The sequence below is a fragment of the Dreissena polymorpha genome, chromosome 6 (assembly GCF_020536995.1).
Source record: "Dreissena polymorpha isolate Duluth1 chromosome 6, UMN_Dpol_1.0, whole genome shotgun sequence".
In the NCBI taxonomy this organism is placed as follows: domain Eukaryota; kingdom Metazoa; phylum Mollusca; class Bivalvia; order Myida; family Dreissenidae; genus Dreissena; species Dreissena polymorpha.
Genome location: NC_068360.1, coordinates 95,959,245 through 95,974,842, shown reverse-complemented (window position 1 = coordinate 95,974,842; position 15,598 = coordinate 95,959,245). Strand labels below are relative to the sequence as shown.

Sequence of the window (15,598 nt, the reverse complement as noted above, 5' to 3'; positions counted from 1 at the left end):
AGGTATATATAAATAAAGATATCCGATATAGTGTTAAATTTATATGTCAATGATATGGGTTACATTGTATGCTTGAGCTTACCTATACAATTAGTAATGTTTTCTATTCGGTTATGGTATTTATATTCACTTCTGAAATGCACGTTGTGTTTGTTACAATGCAATGACATCAGTTAAAAATATGTTTTCGTTTTATTAGATTACATGTGTAGTAAAGGTTGCATCTTATAATTATTTATTTGACAATTATAAAACAATTATTGTAAAAAGTTCACGTGAACCAAGTTCATTAAACAGCGCCATTTAACGTATTAATAAAAAAGTACGCAGCTCTTCGTATCTGGCAACATAGGGACGTCAAGATCCATTAAATGCGTATGAGCTGTTTCCAGCAGCCAGGCAGAACTATTGATGATATTGGAGCGTAATGATAAGCTACATTCATAAAGAGAGAAATGTGTTGGAAAATCATCTGGCATATGTATCAGTGTTGCGTTTGGAGGCAGAAGGACAGTTTAATGCGTGCTAAATATCCGCTGAACACTGCGGTTAATTTATACGAAATTTAATTGTAATGTACACAAATATATAGCGAAATTTAAATCAAACACGAATAATCAATACAGTGCAACAAAATGTTTCAAATATGGTTAATGTTAACGAAAAATAAATAATAAAAAGATCTAAATAAAGATGGATTAACGCAATTGCAACAACTGTAAAAATTTCTAAATAAAGATGGATTAACGCAATTGCAATAACTGATATTTACCGTTACAGATGTTTACACCGGTATTCTTTTGTTGAATCTGTTTAACATTATCAGGACGTGTTCGCGTTGAATTCTCGTTATATAACAATCAGGAAAGCACTCTCATCTCTTAATTTAAAACATGCATTTTTGTATTTGCGTATTTGCTTCTGACATGATTAAAGGTACTATCTGGATTAAAAAACAGGTTTGCGTTGAATATTAAACAACGTCCTCACAATTCTCTAAATGACCTAAGTATGCGTTTGTTGTTTACATTTTATTGTACAGGTTTGAGGTTAACACATAAGTGAAGAACCTCTTGCGTTATAAACGTGTTGGATAAAATTATTAGTGATATTATGGGCGATTACAACACTAAATAAACGTATCAGTGCACTCAAACGATGAACAGTGCATGATATCTGAACACAAAATAGTATTTAATCATTCAATAAAGCATTTAATACCAAAAGGTGAGCCAATGGCATCCGTTAATACAGAGACAAATAAGTCGGTGATGGCTACTGCAAACAATCAATTGTCTACGTATCATTACAACGAGTCCGGAGACAATCACACGACCGAGATGGACGATGGAATTTATTTTTACGAGGATATTGAAAAGCTTAAGACGTCATGGGTAAACGAGCCCCATGTATTGCCACAGACCATTATATACGGCATCGTGTTTCTGTTGGGCTTGGTAGGAAATTGCATTGTGATATTTGCGGCGCTCGGACGTAGGTCCAATCGAAATGTGACCTTGATGTTCATGGTAAGCCTAGCTGTGGCTGACATTCTGTTCCTGCTCGTGGTTATCCCACACGAGTTGCTCCGGTAAGAATATGATATCGCCCTGTTTATATCAAATCGTCCTGTTTAAATTAAAAATCAAACATGGTAGTTTTTTAACGCGTTACTAAGCTTATATGTTAAAACGAATGAAAGTGTTTAACACTGTTAAACGAAAATCGTATGATGTATTTATAAAAACCGTTGACGCGTTATTGTTCCCTTTAAATGTGCATTGTGCCACTAGTTGTAGTACTCTTTCATAATTTGCCGTGATACGTTTATATAAATAAAACCATTCACTGACTCACATTTCATGTATCAATGCAACTATAAATATTATTTACACATGGTTGTTTCAGCAATGTATGTGTCGCTAAACTTTAAACAAAGGTCCGGAATATTTTAGCATCGACAATTCTGTAGAAGTTGGAGTTTCAATTTGAGTGTATGTATACATGTAAATAATCTTAAAGTTATTAAATTAAAAAACTTAACTGCGAATAGCTATATATCGTATAGTGTGTTATCGTCGTTGAAATTTTCGTATAAGTATTAACACTGAATTGACCTAGAACGTCGACTTTGCAACCTTCAGTTCATTATCTGCTATGAATATGACATGAGTTGACGCCATACAGATATTTACAGTTTTAACGTTACGGACGATGTAGCAATATGTAATATCCAATTATTATATACATTATCGACTGTTATATTAGATTATGCAGACTTTTTGAAAATTATATCAACAATATGTTCTGGTCCAATCAAATAATTATGTAAATAAATGATACTTATTATACATAATATTATATGTAAATTACACGTTTAAGTGTTTTTATAAAATGGTAATATAAATTGAACACTATAACACAATCGAAGTTATATAACGATTTCATTAGGTGCGCTTACTTTACATGTTAGCTCATGTCTTAGCATGTTTCGGCGCAGTAAATGAAGCAATAGAGGTTAATCTCAATTAGGTTGGATTCAGCAGTTATCAAAAGTCGTATTGTAAAATGTATGATGTGAAATTTCAGTTAAAATAAATAATACATACATGCATACGAATGATATGATTATAGAAACAAACATATCAGTTATACATTGTATTGCAAATATAGAAACAAATAAAGCTCAGTATTGACACATCGTAAACGTGTCATACGTTTATGAGTCGATAACAAATCCGTTTTTATTAATAATCATAGTATTCTCTGGGTTCTGAATTTTACTGATAAATGAATTACATTTATTAAACATGTAAAAATAGCATAAATGATTAAGCAAACACTCCCTAAGCGCAAAACATTGTTTTGATGTTCTATCGCATTGGATCAGTTGTTTAATCTAAGCGTTTCTCCAAATATCACGTTTGAAAATGTGATAAACATTTCACCAAGTAATGGTTTTTCCCAAGATATTAATCACTGACATGTGCTTGTATCTATGTTATCGGGTTTTATCTTAAAAATTATTAATGCTCTAGGTCAATTATCTACAAGGACGAAACGAAATATAATACACGAACTTGGTTTTACGCTTGGTATAATCTGGAATGCGTTTATGCATAACGTAAACAAATTAAATAGTGCACAGTGATCACGACGTACTATATCGTTCCACATTGTGGTGCACTTGTTCCTTTAATACAATAAAGTTTGACTATATGCCACTGTAAATAATTGAAAATAAATACATTATAAAATACAAAAATTGTTTTCTTCTGTTGCGTAAAATATGCACTAAGCATATAAAATAAACTGGCAACACACACTATTGTATACATACGCATTGACATAGTCATCAGCACTCACTGTATTTACGTTGAAAGGTGTATTGATGATTTGCAAAATGCAAGCACACATTGGCAATTGGCTATACGTGTTAATGCTGTAGTATAAACTCTATTTATTTTCGTCAGAAACAATGATCATCGTTTGCCATTTAGGGGAAGTTTGATTTCATTACCATGTTTATATTTATTTGTAAATTAATAACTATCCGGACTATATATGTTGCTGATTTAGCGCTGCGTTGAGTTGTGCTTACCTCTAGTTGTCGGTTGACAAGTTTACTATTTATATACAATAGCATAGTTTGTAAAACTCAACGACTATATAGTGAGTATGCAAACTAATTTGAACTAAAATAAATAAATTGAATAATTATGATATATGGATTCGCGAAGAGTTGTCCAAATTTACATCCTTCTGCAATACTAGAACAAATGCTTGAACGTGAATTTAGTCAAAACAAATACATTCAAGAGATCTTCCAACTACAAAATGGTAACGTTTTGGCAAGATATTCATATCTTATCATTATCAGTATTTGTCAAAATATTTTTTCCGAAAGTACATTGGCTAAGTTTGAAACTGGGCCCCGTGGGATTTATAAGGACGTTGACAAATAAAAGAAAAAGCGCGTTATCACTAAAGAAGCAACATTGTTTTACAAATCGTCATGTATGTAACTCTGAACATCTGACCTAATTTTCATTTGACTTGGTCAGAACACTTTTCCCAATAATATATTTGCTAAGTTCTAAATCGGGCCAGTATGCGTCAAATATGTCACTACGTTAAATTTTGGAATCCAATGGTGTGCCCACTTTAAAAACAGTTTGTGCCAATCTGAAAGAATTACGCTTAGTTGTGTTTATATATGTGACTATAGTAAAACCTAGAAACTCGCTTCGAACACTTACACCGTTTAATGTGATACCAAAATGTGTTTGCAAAATATTGTTATTGTGTTAAACAAACACTGCTTCCATGTGTTGAGGAAGTGTCACTTTAACTGTATACACGCTGGCTTTTTTTGCAATGTTTCTTCAGAATATTTACGTCAACGCGTCGCTTTATATTTAGACTCGTTGTTTTTACGCATTTTAAACGATCAATTATCTGTGCTTTTTGACTGTCACGAAGAATACACAACTAAAATAGAATACAATCAATAGAACTAATTGACCTATGAATACGTGTTTCTATTTATGTTAAGTGTAGCATACATTAGGACAGACATAAATGCAATGTGTGAAATGCACGTTATTCAACACACATATCGTTTACCTAAGAACCTCGACTTACGCAGGCTGGGGAACTTTTGGTATAATTTGTTCACAGAAAAAAATAGCAACCCAAACCGTGCGTCGCATCGAATTAATTAAAAAAAAGTATATAAGTTGTTAACAATCCATCAGTCCTTGCTATATTATTTTGTCGCACGTTGTATTTGTTTCTGTAACGTTATTCGTGTGTTGTTTATAGAACAAAAAACAAATAATACACCTCGTTTTATATGTCTAAAACATAATTATTAATAAATAAACTTATTTGGTAGTATACACTTATATTTTATAGGATGGTTCTTGGTGAATGGCCAGGTGGCCGAGCGTTCTGTAAAGTGTCTGGTTTCATTGAGATGCTAACGGCTGTTGCCTCGATTCTCAATTTGACAGCCGTCAGTTTTGAAAGGTAAATGTATTTTTGGCCGATGTTCATTTCATATTAAGTCGTTGAGATAACCCTGCGAGAGTAATGCTCTTTTCATCGGAGAGTGTTGTTTAATCCTAAAAAGCAAATATTGTATTGACACTATTCTTAGTAGTATGATCATGTTAAATATAGTATTAATTTTATTTGGAGCATAATCTGTAAATTGTTGTTTTTTGGATCAAATTGGTTTACAATTACTGGCATGCAGATAGTCGGTGTACTTGTCTGCATTTAATCATCATTACGATAAGAAGTCACGTTCACTGCCTACATGCATGAATGAGACATAAGAGCCATGTCAAAAAAACCTCTGTAAATATTGTTTACACAGGAAGCATATTGTTTAAACTGAAAGAAATTTCAGATACAGTTCTTGATATACAATACCAATTAAACAAAGTGTCAGGCGATTGACGAGGATAAGGCAGTGCGTGCCGTATTCTGCGATAATAAAACAACTTATGATCGAGGCTGGCTCCGATTCTTTATCACAAAACGTTCGTCAACGTTCCTCTCAGACTGAATTACGTCTTACATGTTAAATTGTAAAGTGCGCATTGTGTGTGGGCAAATGCTGTATCATCATTTGGCGCCATTAAAAACCGGCGTTCGTCAAGGCTCCATTTGTTTCCAATTATTAGTCCTCGCTTATGTAAACGATATCGTGTCTGCTCTGAAAACATCCAGCTGACGACAACAGTCTTTAAATAAGTGTAAAATATCCTATTACTTCATTCATCATGTTTAATAACAACCTTGCAACCATACATTCGTTGTCTAGTCTTGCCTTGGTTTAACTCTGCGAAAACTGAATCTATTCGTTCAGCAGGTCAATGAGTAAGCCGCATCACCCACAATTAATCATAAAGTATATACACATTTTAGAACTTGACAACCACACGCACCTGGATCTTTCCCTATCCTATGACACACGATGCTGAGCTCGCATCTCGATGACTCTAACAAAAGCTTGGCGACTTATCGGTCGCTTTAGATAGCTTAAAAACTGCCTTACTCGGTACTGTATGTTTCTTACGTATTTACTCTTCACTTGACTAATCTGATGTTAACTGGGACCATTGTAGCGAATATGTGATTCACGAACTCGAATCAGTCAACATGGAATATTCTGTATATGTAAAGAAAAATCAACAAATTGAAGTATCCAACAGCTACTGAACGACCAAAACGGGATACATTCACGGAAAGAAGGAAATAGGGAATCAACATCGCCAACTTCTATGTTATAAAATGACACATGGTATGACACCACTCTTCATGTCAGACCTGAGTTCAAATATAAACCAAACAGAAGCAGACGGATACAACCTAAGACACATTCGACAAGCAAGATCACGCGCGAAGACATTGTGTCTGTATGTCTTACCCAAAAAAATACGTGAGTGGAATTAACTGTCAATAACAATTTAAAATTTACCTAATATAAATCGTTTCAATACGCCAAAATAAAGATAAAAACGAATATGTATCTATTTTTATTGTGGTTCACGAACTAGACAAATCTTGCACACACGTCTTTGGGTTGACGGTAACGGGTTGATCTTCGACCTTAACTCCCCCTTGCGCTATTGTGGTTACCCGGAAACAATGGAGCACTTTCTTTAAAGTTGTCAAAATTATCGAAACCTCAGATCCCACTGCTTTGTCAACATACCGTGTCCAATTACTAAAAATAAGAAACATGGAACTTGGCATCAACCGATTTTTGTGTGCAGAAAAGGCATTTTGTTCCGCGCTCTACAGAAATATGTCATAGCACCGGAACGCTTTTAAACACACATGTAATCGGCTCTCATCTGCCCTAAAAATAACCATTTTCCATGACATGAGCGAGACTGACCGCTCATCTAAGCTAGTAAAATATAAAAAAAAATCGTTTTTTGTTTACATTCCACTTATATACTTTCTACTCCTTGTTCACATGTTTCACCATTTTCACATGACAACTTAACACTTACAGTTCGTCTCCTGACCACACTGTTTACAGTCGCAACTTCAAATAGACGGGAATTAATTAATATACCTCTCACAGCGACCTTTCTGTCCAACCTTTGACACATTAAATTACCTTTTTTAAGAGCTCATATTAAAATGTCTGTAAAGATCGCAGAACGCCATTGAAATATGATTTAACTATGGATATATACGAGAAGTTTTTGTATAGTTTTACTCGTATGTACATATATGTTTGATAAAACATGTTATGCTAACGTACATAATTATATTAATTGTTCGAAAGTTATTCGCTTCTTTCAGAAATCCATACGTGGTTTTTCTTCTCAAGACGACTCACTAGATTACTGTTTATTGAAATCAGTAAGGTCTTAAAATAGAAGATTCTTACTATAGATACGCTATTGCTTTAGTTATAAACTGGATAGGTTTACAATGATCAAACATACGATCAACGCTGCTTACTTATCAAAACAGTGCTATGTTTTCAAAGAGCTATCAGTTAATGTTAGATCACTTGAGTTTAAAAGTTTTTAACAGCTTCGTATACTTGTATCGTAGGCTGATGTATATTTGTGTGTACACAGCATAAAAAACACGAATTATACCCACATGTTCAAAATATGTTCGTTTCGTTCGCTTCCATACATAGGTTTTGTAAATGCGTATGAATCAACTGCGGTGTAACGTATGTATGTGCAAACGAAAATAATATCACGAACTTTGTATTTTATTTTAGATACTTTGTGATAGTGAATCCTATTCAAAGCCGACATAAATGTACCGTCGGAAACACACGGAAACTTCTAGTTTTCGTTTGGATCATGTCAGCATGCCTGGCGGCGCCGTCATTGTTCGTGGAGGTAACACATGCTTAACGTAAACACATAGAAAGATATACAACGCAAACCTAATACAACTTGAATGTACCCCTTTTGAGTTAAGAGTTTGATTTAACACATGCCATTGATAAGATAACTACAATCTGTGAAATTACACGATACAATCATTCATCAATAAACATCCGAAGCTTAAGCACGGGGGTATGTATGGTCTTATCTTTGCGAGCTTGAACATGGTAAACGCGATATACTTATAGTTCACTTTCAATGTCATCATTTCAAGACGGCCCTTAAACCAGGACAACAATACATTCATTCCAACAACACTATTGCTCTTATGAATACTCAGGAGCGCAACTGTCAAGGTACAGGCCACATACCGCATCTGCTAAAACGTCCGATCGTCACGATCAACTTATTAAATCGTGATAATGCACAACATTAAGTAAACGTATCACACATACACTTTTTAATAAAAATTATAACTCATAACTTATGTATTCAAGTGTGAAAGTTTTTACGTTAAGCAAGTCACTTAGTGAGAGTTGCTTTTAAAAAGTCTCGAAATGCACAATTCAGTCTACCGATAATCACAAGCCGATATAACACACACATATCAAGGTACAATAATCCTCTATCCACACAATAATTTTAAAATAGAACAATACACTGAAGATATTGTCTCAACAAATATAAGCACATCATTTGGAATATATATCCTTATAATCGGATATTGCATATTTAATGCATACAGAATCGTGCTGTTATTATAATGCACACCGTTGTTAATGGACTACTTAACCAGTAAACAATTTAAATTGTATACGTAAGCACTACTTTACAGGTAAACAATAGCCAACACTTGTACATAACATATCATGTAACAATTAATAAAACTATCAAATGTAAAATGTTAAAATGTGTGAATGTAGGTCGCAATCGGTTCCCATTTTGGCTCCAATGAATGCATACCAGACCCCATACTCTAGTTGATTACTCTGTAAAACTATATATTATTTCAAAACATAGTGTGCGCGTTGGTGTGTGGATGAAGCAGACAGTCAGTGCCAAAATAAACATACATAACGCAGATAACGTGTACTGTAATTTGTATTAATATGCGGTAGCATTTGATGAGACTACCACCAAAAACTGTGCAACACAATTTTACTGTATATCAGAAGAAAAGTATAGAATCCAAATGAGCATATTTAAATTAAGTTCCAATTGTCTTGAAATATAAGTTAACAGATTAAATATGATATTCCAAGAAGACCGAAAGTGTAAACTCTGATATATAAATGTTTGCGAATCAGAATATCGGGTTTTACTGTGCTGTCCAGTGTATAACGAATTTCGTATACAATTCAATATCAGGACATCCTGGCCTAACATAAGTAAATTCATATAACATTGTATTGCGCAAATATCTAAAACTAATCATATTGCAACTTGTTTGGTAGACGCGTTAAATATTGGATCTGAGAAAGTAAATATTTTAGCTGCTCTATAATGGCATGTTTACACAATGAATGTAATGCATATTCTTACATTTTATTTGCTATAATGTAAACCCTTTTGTATGTTCATATTTATTCAACAGTAAATACATCATTGTGTAATTTGTATGATTATCTGTCCTGGCCATCTCTCGTTTGCATAGAATGCTGGATTGCCAATATACTTTGACATGAAAAGAGTAATCTGTTCTAAGTAAGTAATTATATTATTGCAAACCAGATTCGTACACATGCGAAACAAAATTATAAGCAAGTTGCGTATTAAGTTCATGACAAAGAAACAATCTCTTTTTTTAGGATACACAAAGCACCACTTACTACAATAACGTGACGTCTTTCACCATGATGTTATGTGCTGATCATGGTCTCCAAGACAACATGCGGATCTACTACGCGGTCTACCAGATTCTAATCATGTTCTGTATACCCACCATCCTTATGATGTTTTGCTACACTGTCGTCATATACGTCCTATGGATCAGTGGCCGCACGCTTGTTAAGATGACATCCACGAATCCAGCCAATGTTTTAAATCACTCGTAAGTTTGTCATGTCTAGTTAATTTCTATATAAAACAGACTCGTAAGTGCGTGTCTTAAAAAATCAATTACTTTAAACAAAAACATGTGTACAGTTGTTCTTATGTTTATAATATTAAGTATATAGAATTAGGAAAGTGTACGATTCCGTTCTAAAAAGTAAAGAAAGTTGTTATGTTGTTCTGATAACATTATGATTGCAAACTTTCACAGTAACAGTATAAAACAACATAACGATACTTATTAGATGACCACACATTTAAATGGTAAGAAATATCCCAGTATAGATCACACACATTGCCACGAATATTGCAATATGTCTGTGAAAACACGATATGATATCCTAGAGCATACCACACATCTAAAGATGTAAAATACACATCGAGACAGTAATACAAAACGGTAGTATTTAAGATATTGTGCATATTGTATAATGGTCAATACACACAGAAGGAAACACCATTAATGGTATACACACATTACCGGTACCACGAAACTTGTTGATGATACAGACAGACCGACAAAAATAGAGTACAACTGACAGAAATACAAACATACTTACACAGAGGTTTGTTTTAGACTTATATATAATAGTACATCGGCATCATACTTAAATATGCACATTTTTTTCGTAACAACATACTAATACCAAATTATCATTATGTCGTATAAAACAATCAATTAAGAATACACATAAATACAATCGATGACACAAATAAGAATTAAGATCTATCGATGGAGTAATCAACTGTGTTAAACAATATTATAACGGATAGACTGTCTTTTACTAATGTTTTTTTTTTGCAGGTACCTTGGCGTGAACAGACATGACTCAAATGTCTCCAGCAGCTCCTTGTCGATCGGTACGCCCATCCAAAGTCGGAGCCAGAGATTTTTGAAAGACAGGACAGCAGGCGTGAACAACACCGTGATAGATGCAATCATGAAAGGACGCAAACAGGTAAGAAGTTTTTTTACTTGAAATAAATAACTAACAAATACTAACTGATTTCATTTAACTAATAAGTTATGTAATGAGTTCAACATATTTACGTTTCAGAATATAACAGTATACACAAACAAACATTGAACGTACATACACTTTAACGTGTATAATTATTATAATTGCTCACAAATACACTTAAAATAAGAAAACCCGTTCCTAGGCGACTGTCTTATTAAACGTCAAGTATTATCAAATATTCTCTAGTTTATTGAAAATATATCTGACAGAAAATTTTAAGACTGGGCAATATCGGATATTAAATGATCAATTGTTCATACGCGCACACGGAACGCAATTAAGAGGGATAATTCACTAATGCCCTTAGCGTGCTGTTGTACTCTTCAATTGTCAGTTAGCAGATCAAAACGTAACAACACGTAAACACACGGAATTAACTGACTAACTATTCATTGACAAATACTTAACTTGACATGTATCAACATCACTTTCAACGGCAATTTACTACAAATGTCGAGCGTAAATATTGTTGAGCTATAGTTTGACTATAACAATACTACTTACAATATAATAGTTTACTATATATATACTGCATGTTACTTATGTTATTTGTTGCAGGTCATAAAAATGCTGATAATTGTGGTTGTTGTGTTTCTGATCTGCTGGGGGCCAAAATTGATATTTCGCATTCTGAAATATTCGGAATTCAGGGTTCATATGCATACCCAAGATCATTTTAAAACTCCAGGTAAGACGTATGTTCGTATTTTGCTAATTATTGTTACACATGCAATTACACACTATTCATTAAATACTAACATATAACACGCAATATTATACTAATACTAGACAGAGCAAACATGGTGATTCAATATCGTAATGAACAACTTACAAATATATTAATTCACTCAGGAGTCATGCACGATTGGAACATGTAAAAAGTGTGTGGCACGAAGGTGGGAAAAACGTCGGGTTTATTAAGTTCGCCTAGGATGAATTGCGCTCAAGAATTATTTCGAAACTTCCCATTTTTAATGATATTGTTAGCAGCATTAATAATTCGAGCCAATTGTCAATTAACTCCACTTTAGATAAATTTACAGCCACATTCGTAGTGAAGCGGATGAGTTATTTTTCAAAATTGTATACGTACATAATAATACCTTCTTTTAATATTGACCTTTGTTTAAAGCATGCAGATTTGTTTTACAACGAGTGTATTACTGCACGAAATCACTACCATGACGCTTTAAGATATAGTAGCCTAAAACAAGATCATTTAAATAGAAAATCGTTGTGCAAAAAGATAAGTGTTTATAAGAAATTAATTAAGAGAAAGAAAAATAATGGCAGATCAGGCGTAAAATTGCGGACATTGAATTACAAAAAAAAGCCGAAAAAATTTTGGAAAATTTTTCAAATCAAGAAATAAAGACAATAGTAATAAGATTTCCATTAGATGTATTTAAAAGAGTATTTTGGAAAAGTTACTCTTATTCGGAAAATAATAATGCAGAGACAGAATTATTTTGTTCGAATAATAACTTTGACATTGAAAATATAATTTTCCAGAATTGGACCAACCTATAACGGTAAACGAGGTCTTAAATACAAGTTAACCATTTGAAACGTAATAAAGCACCTGGTGGTGACTGTATTGTAAACGAATATTTTGCTAAATGTATTGATATATTATCCGGTCATTTGTGTGATGTTTTTAATAGTATTTTAACCTCGGGCTATTTTCCTGAAAAGTGGACAGAAGGTATTATCATATCCATTGCATAAAAAAGGCCCTGAGGATTATGTAAATATTATAGAGGGATAACCCTTGTTAGTTGTTTTTCTAAGCTATTGACAACAATTTTAACAAGCGCATCGAATCATTTTGTGAAAGTAATGGTAAACTTTCGGATGCACAATTCGGATTTAGAAAAGGGTGTTAAACCATTGATGCCATATATATTCTTATGTCAGTTGTACAAACATTTTTTAAATGAAAATAACCGTCTGTATGTTGTTTATGCTCATTTGCTTAAATGTTTTGATAGTATATAATCGCAATGCATTTTTGGCAAAAAAAGTACAAATCCGGCATACAAGGCAAAATATTAAGAATGATTAAAAATATGTATGAAAGTGTCAAATCATGTGTAAAAGCATGTGCGACATACTCTGATTACTTTAGCTACGCCGTTCGGCTACGTCAAGGGGAGTTAATGTCTCCTATTCTTTTTTTCATTGTGTGTTGATGATTTGGAACTTTTTTACAGACAGCTTTCATTCTGGTTTAAATATAGAAGATACAATTTTAATTGTATTGTTATTTGCAGACGATATGGCCATTTTGGGTAATTCCCAGATGAAACACAATCTCATTTAGACATCTTACCTTTATTGTAACTCATGGGGACTTACTGTTAATACTAGCAACACAAACAAAATGGTTTTCCCGCAAAAGGGGTAGAATTCGTCAAGATGAGAAATGGACATATACTGGAGAATCTATAGAAGAAGTTGATAATTTTAACTATCTGGGCACTATTATTAATTATATTGGTAGTTTTATATTACATCAGGAACATTTAGTAGGAAAAGGCTCTTAAGGCTATGAATACTTATCTATTTAAATGCAAAGAGAACGATTTTTAACCTAGAATTTTTTGTCGATTGTTTGATGCCTTTGTTGGCTCGATTTTCAATTATTCATCAGAGATATTGGGTTTTAATAAATTTAAAGATATTGAACGCATTCACGTACAATTTTCGCGAAAGGTGTTAAATGTTAAAAGCAATACATGTAATGCAATGAGTATGGTGAAGTAGACACCCACTTTATGTAAATAGATATGTTCGTATTGTAAAATATTGGCTTAAAGTTGTAAATAGTGAACATATAATTATACAAACTGTGTATAAGCAAGCGAAAAATGATTGTGATAAAGGGTAAACAAATTGGGTATCGAATGTAAATAGTTGTAAATGATTATGGATATTCATATATATATTTGAACATGCAAATATGATAAATACAAAGTCGTTTCTGTGTGAATTCAAATGTAGAATTATAGATACATTTAAACAAGAATGGTTTGGCAATCTGAATAATAGTTCTGTTTTAGATATGTACAGGATATTCAAAACAACTTTTGAATACGAAACGTTTTTAGATTTACTGCCAAAATGTTTGCGTACACACCTTGTTAAACTTAGGGCTTCTGCCCACCGTTTGAGAATTCAAACTGGAAGATACACAAGTAACCATATTCCTCGTAATGAACGATACTGTCAATGTTGTGATCAAAGGGACATAGAAGATGAATTCCACTTTATATGTAAATGTCCATGTTTCCGTAATATAAGGCAAAAATATATACAACCTGTTTACTATGTGAATCCATCAGTTTTTAGGTTCCATTCTTTATTGAACTCAACTTGTAAAATTGAAATTATAAATTTGTGTAAATATATGAATGAAGCTCTTACCGTTAGATATTCTATCACAAATAATATTGTCAACGAAAACTAGTTTTCCTTACTGCCTGTGAAATGATATTAAACTATGTAATATAAATTCGTATTACTTTGTTAATTATACTTTGTTTCAAATTGTAAGATTACATTTTGTTATAACCCATACGTTTTTATATATAGACACATGACACTATTTTGTAATATATTTCATGTATTTAGACGATGTACATTTTGTATAAGTGTTAATAAACTATCTGTTCTGTTCTGTTCTTGATGTTAAGTTCAAACGGTAAGTGTGAAAATGGAATCTTACTTTGCTAGACCTTGTTTGCAAAAATTGTTTAATGATCAGTGATAAATTAAAAAAATATGTCAATTGCACCTCTTTTTCTTATTTGAATAAATAAATCAGTAAAAAATATGCATTTAAGACGTAATTAACCTTTGTTTATTTACAGATAGCGATAACTTGCCTGCCTTATATACAGTCCTGCATGAACCCGCTGATCTACTGTTTTATGTCAAACACTTTCGTAAAAGTGTTTTACAACTGTGTTCAACAAACAGCCAAATGCTCCTGCTTTGAACGACCCAATTCAGAAGAGGATCTTGAGATGTTTACTAGATACAGTAATGCATAATAATTAATTGCTACATACGTATTTAATAGTATATACAGACACATTAAGGTGACAGACGTCAATAGGAAACATAAAACATAATAGTTATATTTACTGTCAGAAACATTATATGACGATTTCGATGTATGTGTGTTTTAAAGTGGAGTTTGAATGGGAAGTATTCTGCTTATGTGCTTATTATTATCAGTTGTTTTTAAAATAATATTTTAATATTATAATGATTGTGTACGTGAAATGATTTAAAACACACGCATGTTAGTTCATATAAACCATATGCGTTATCAACGGTCCCAACATTACGAAAGCGTTTGGCATGCTCAACACGGTTTATGTTCTTTGTATCTAGTGTAGGTATTACGGCAGTAACCTGTGGTTTTCTGTTTATCATACATTTACGTCCAAAATTTTAAATAAATAATGAAAAAGCTGCAGTTTTGCGGGAAAGAATATGACTTTTGTCGTTTTTTGCGTGTTAATAATGACGTCATGAGCACGCGCGCTTAATACTTGAACACATATTTTTTGCGCTGTTTGCATTTTGTGTTTTAACATATATATTTGATGTTTATGAAATTGTTTGTTTGTTGAACAT

The 15,598-nt window shown here is 32.8% G+C and overlaps 1 protein-coding gene across 1 annotated transcript; it reads left to right on the top strand.

Moving 5' to 3' along the window:
• The first annotated feature begins 1,235 nt into the window (after window positions 1–1,235).
• Window positions 1,236–15,006, top strand: LOC127835914 (cholecystokinin receptor type A-like). The gene is made up of 7 exons (XM_052362335.1): window positions 1,236–1,591; window positions 4,918–5,031; window positions 7,766–7,889; window positions 9,686–9,927; window positions 10,735–10,888; window positions 11,510–11,602; window positions 14,824–15,006. The coding sequence occupies exons 1-7, from the start codon at window positions 1,236–1,238 to the stop codon at window positions 15,004–15,006; spliced, it is 1,266 nt and encodes a 421-aa protein (XP_052218295.1).
• Window positions 15,007–15,598: the final 592 nt, after the last annotated feature.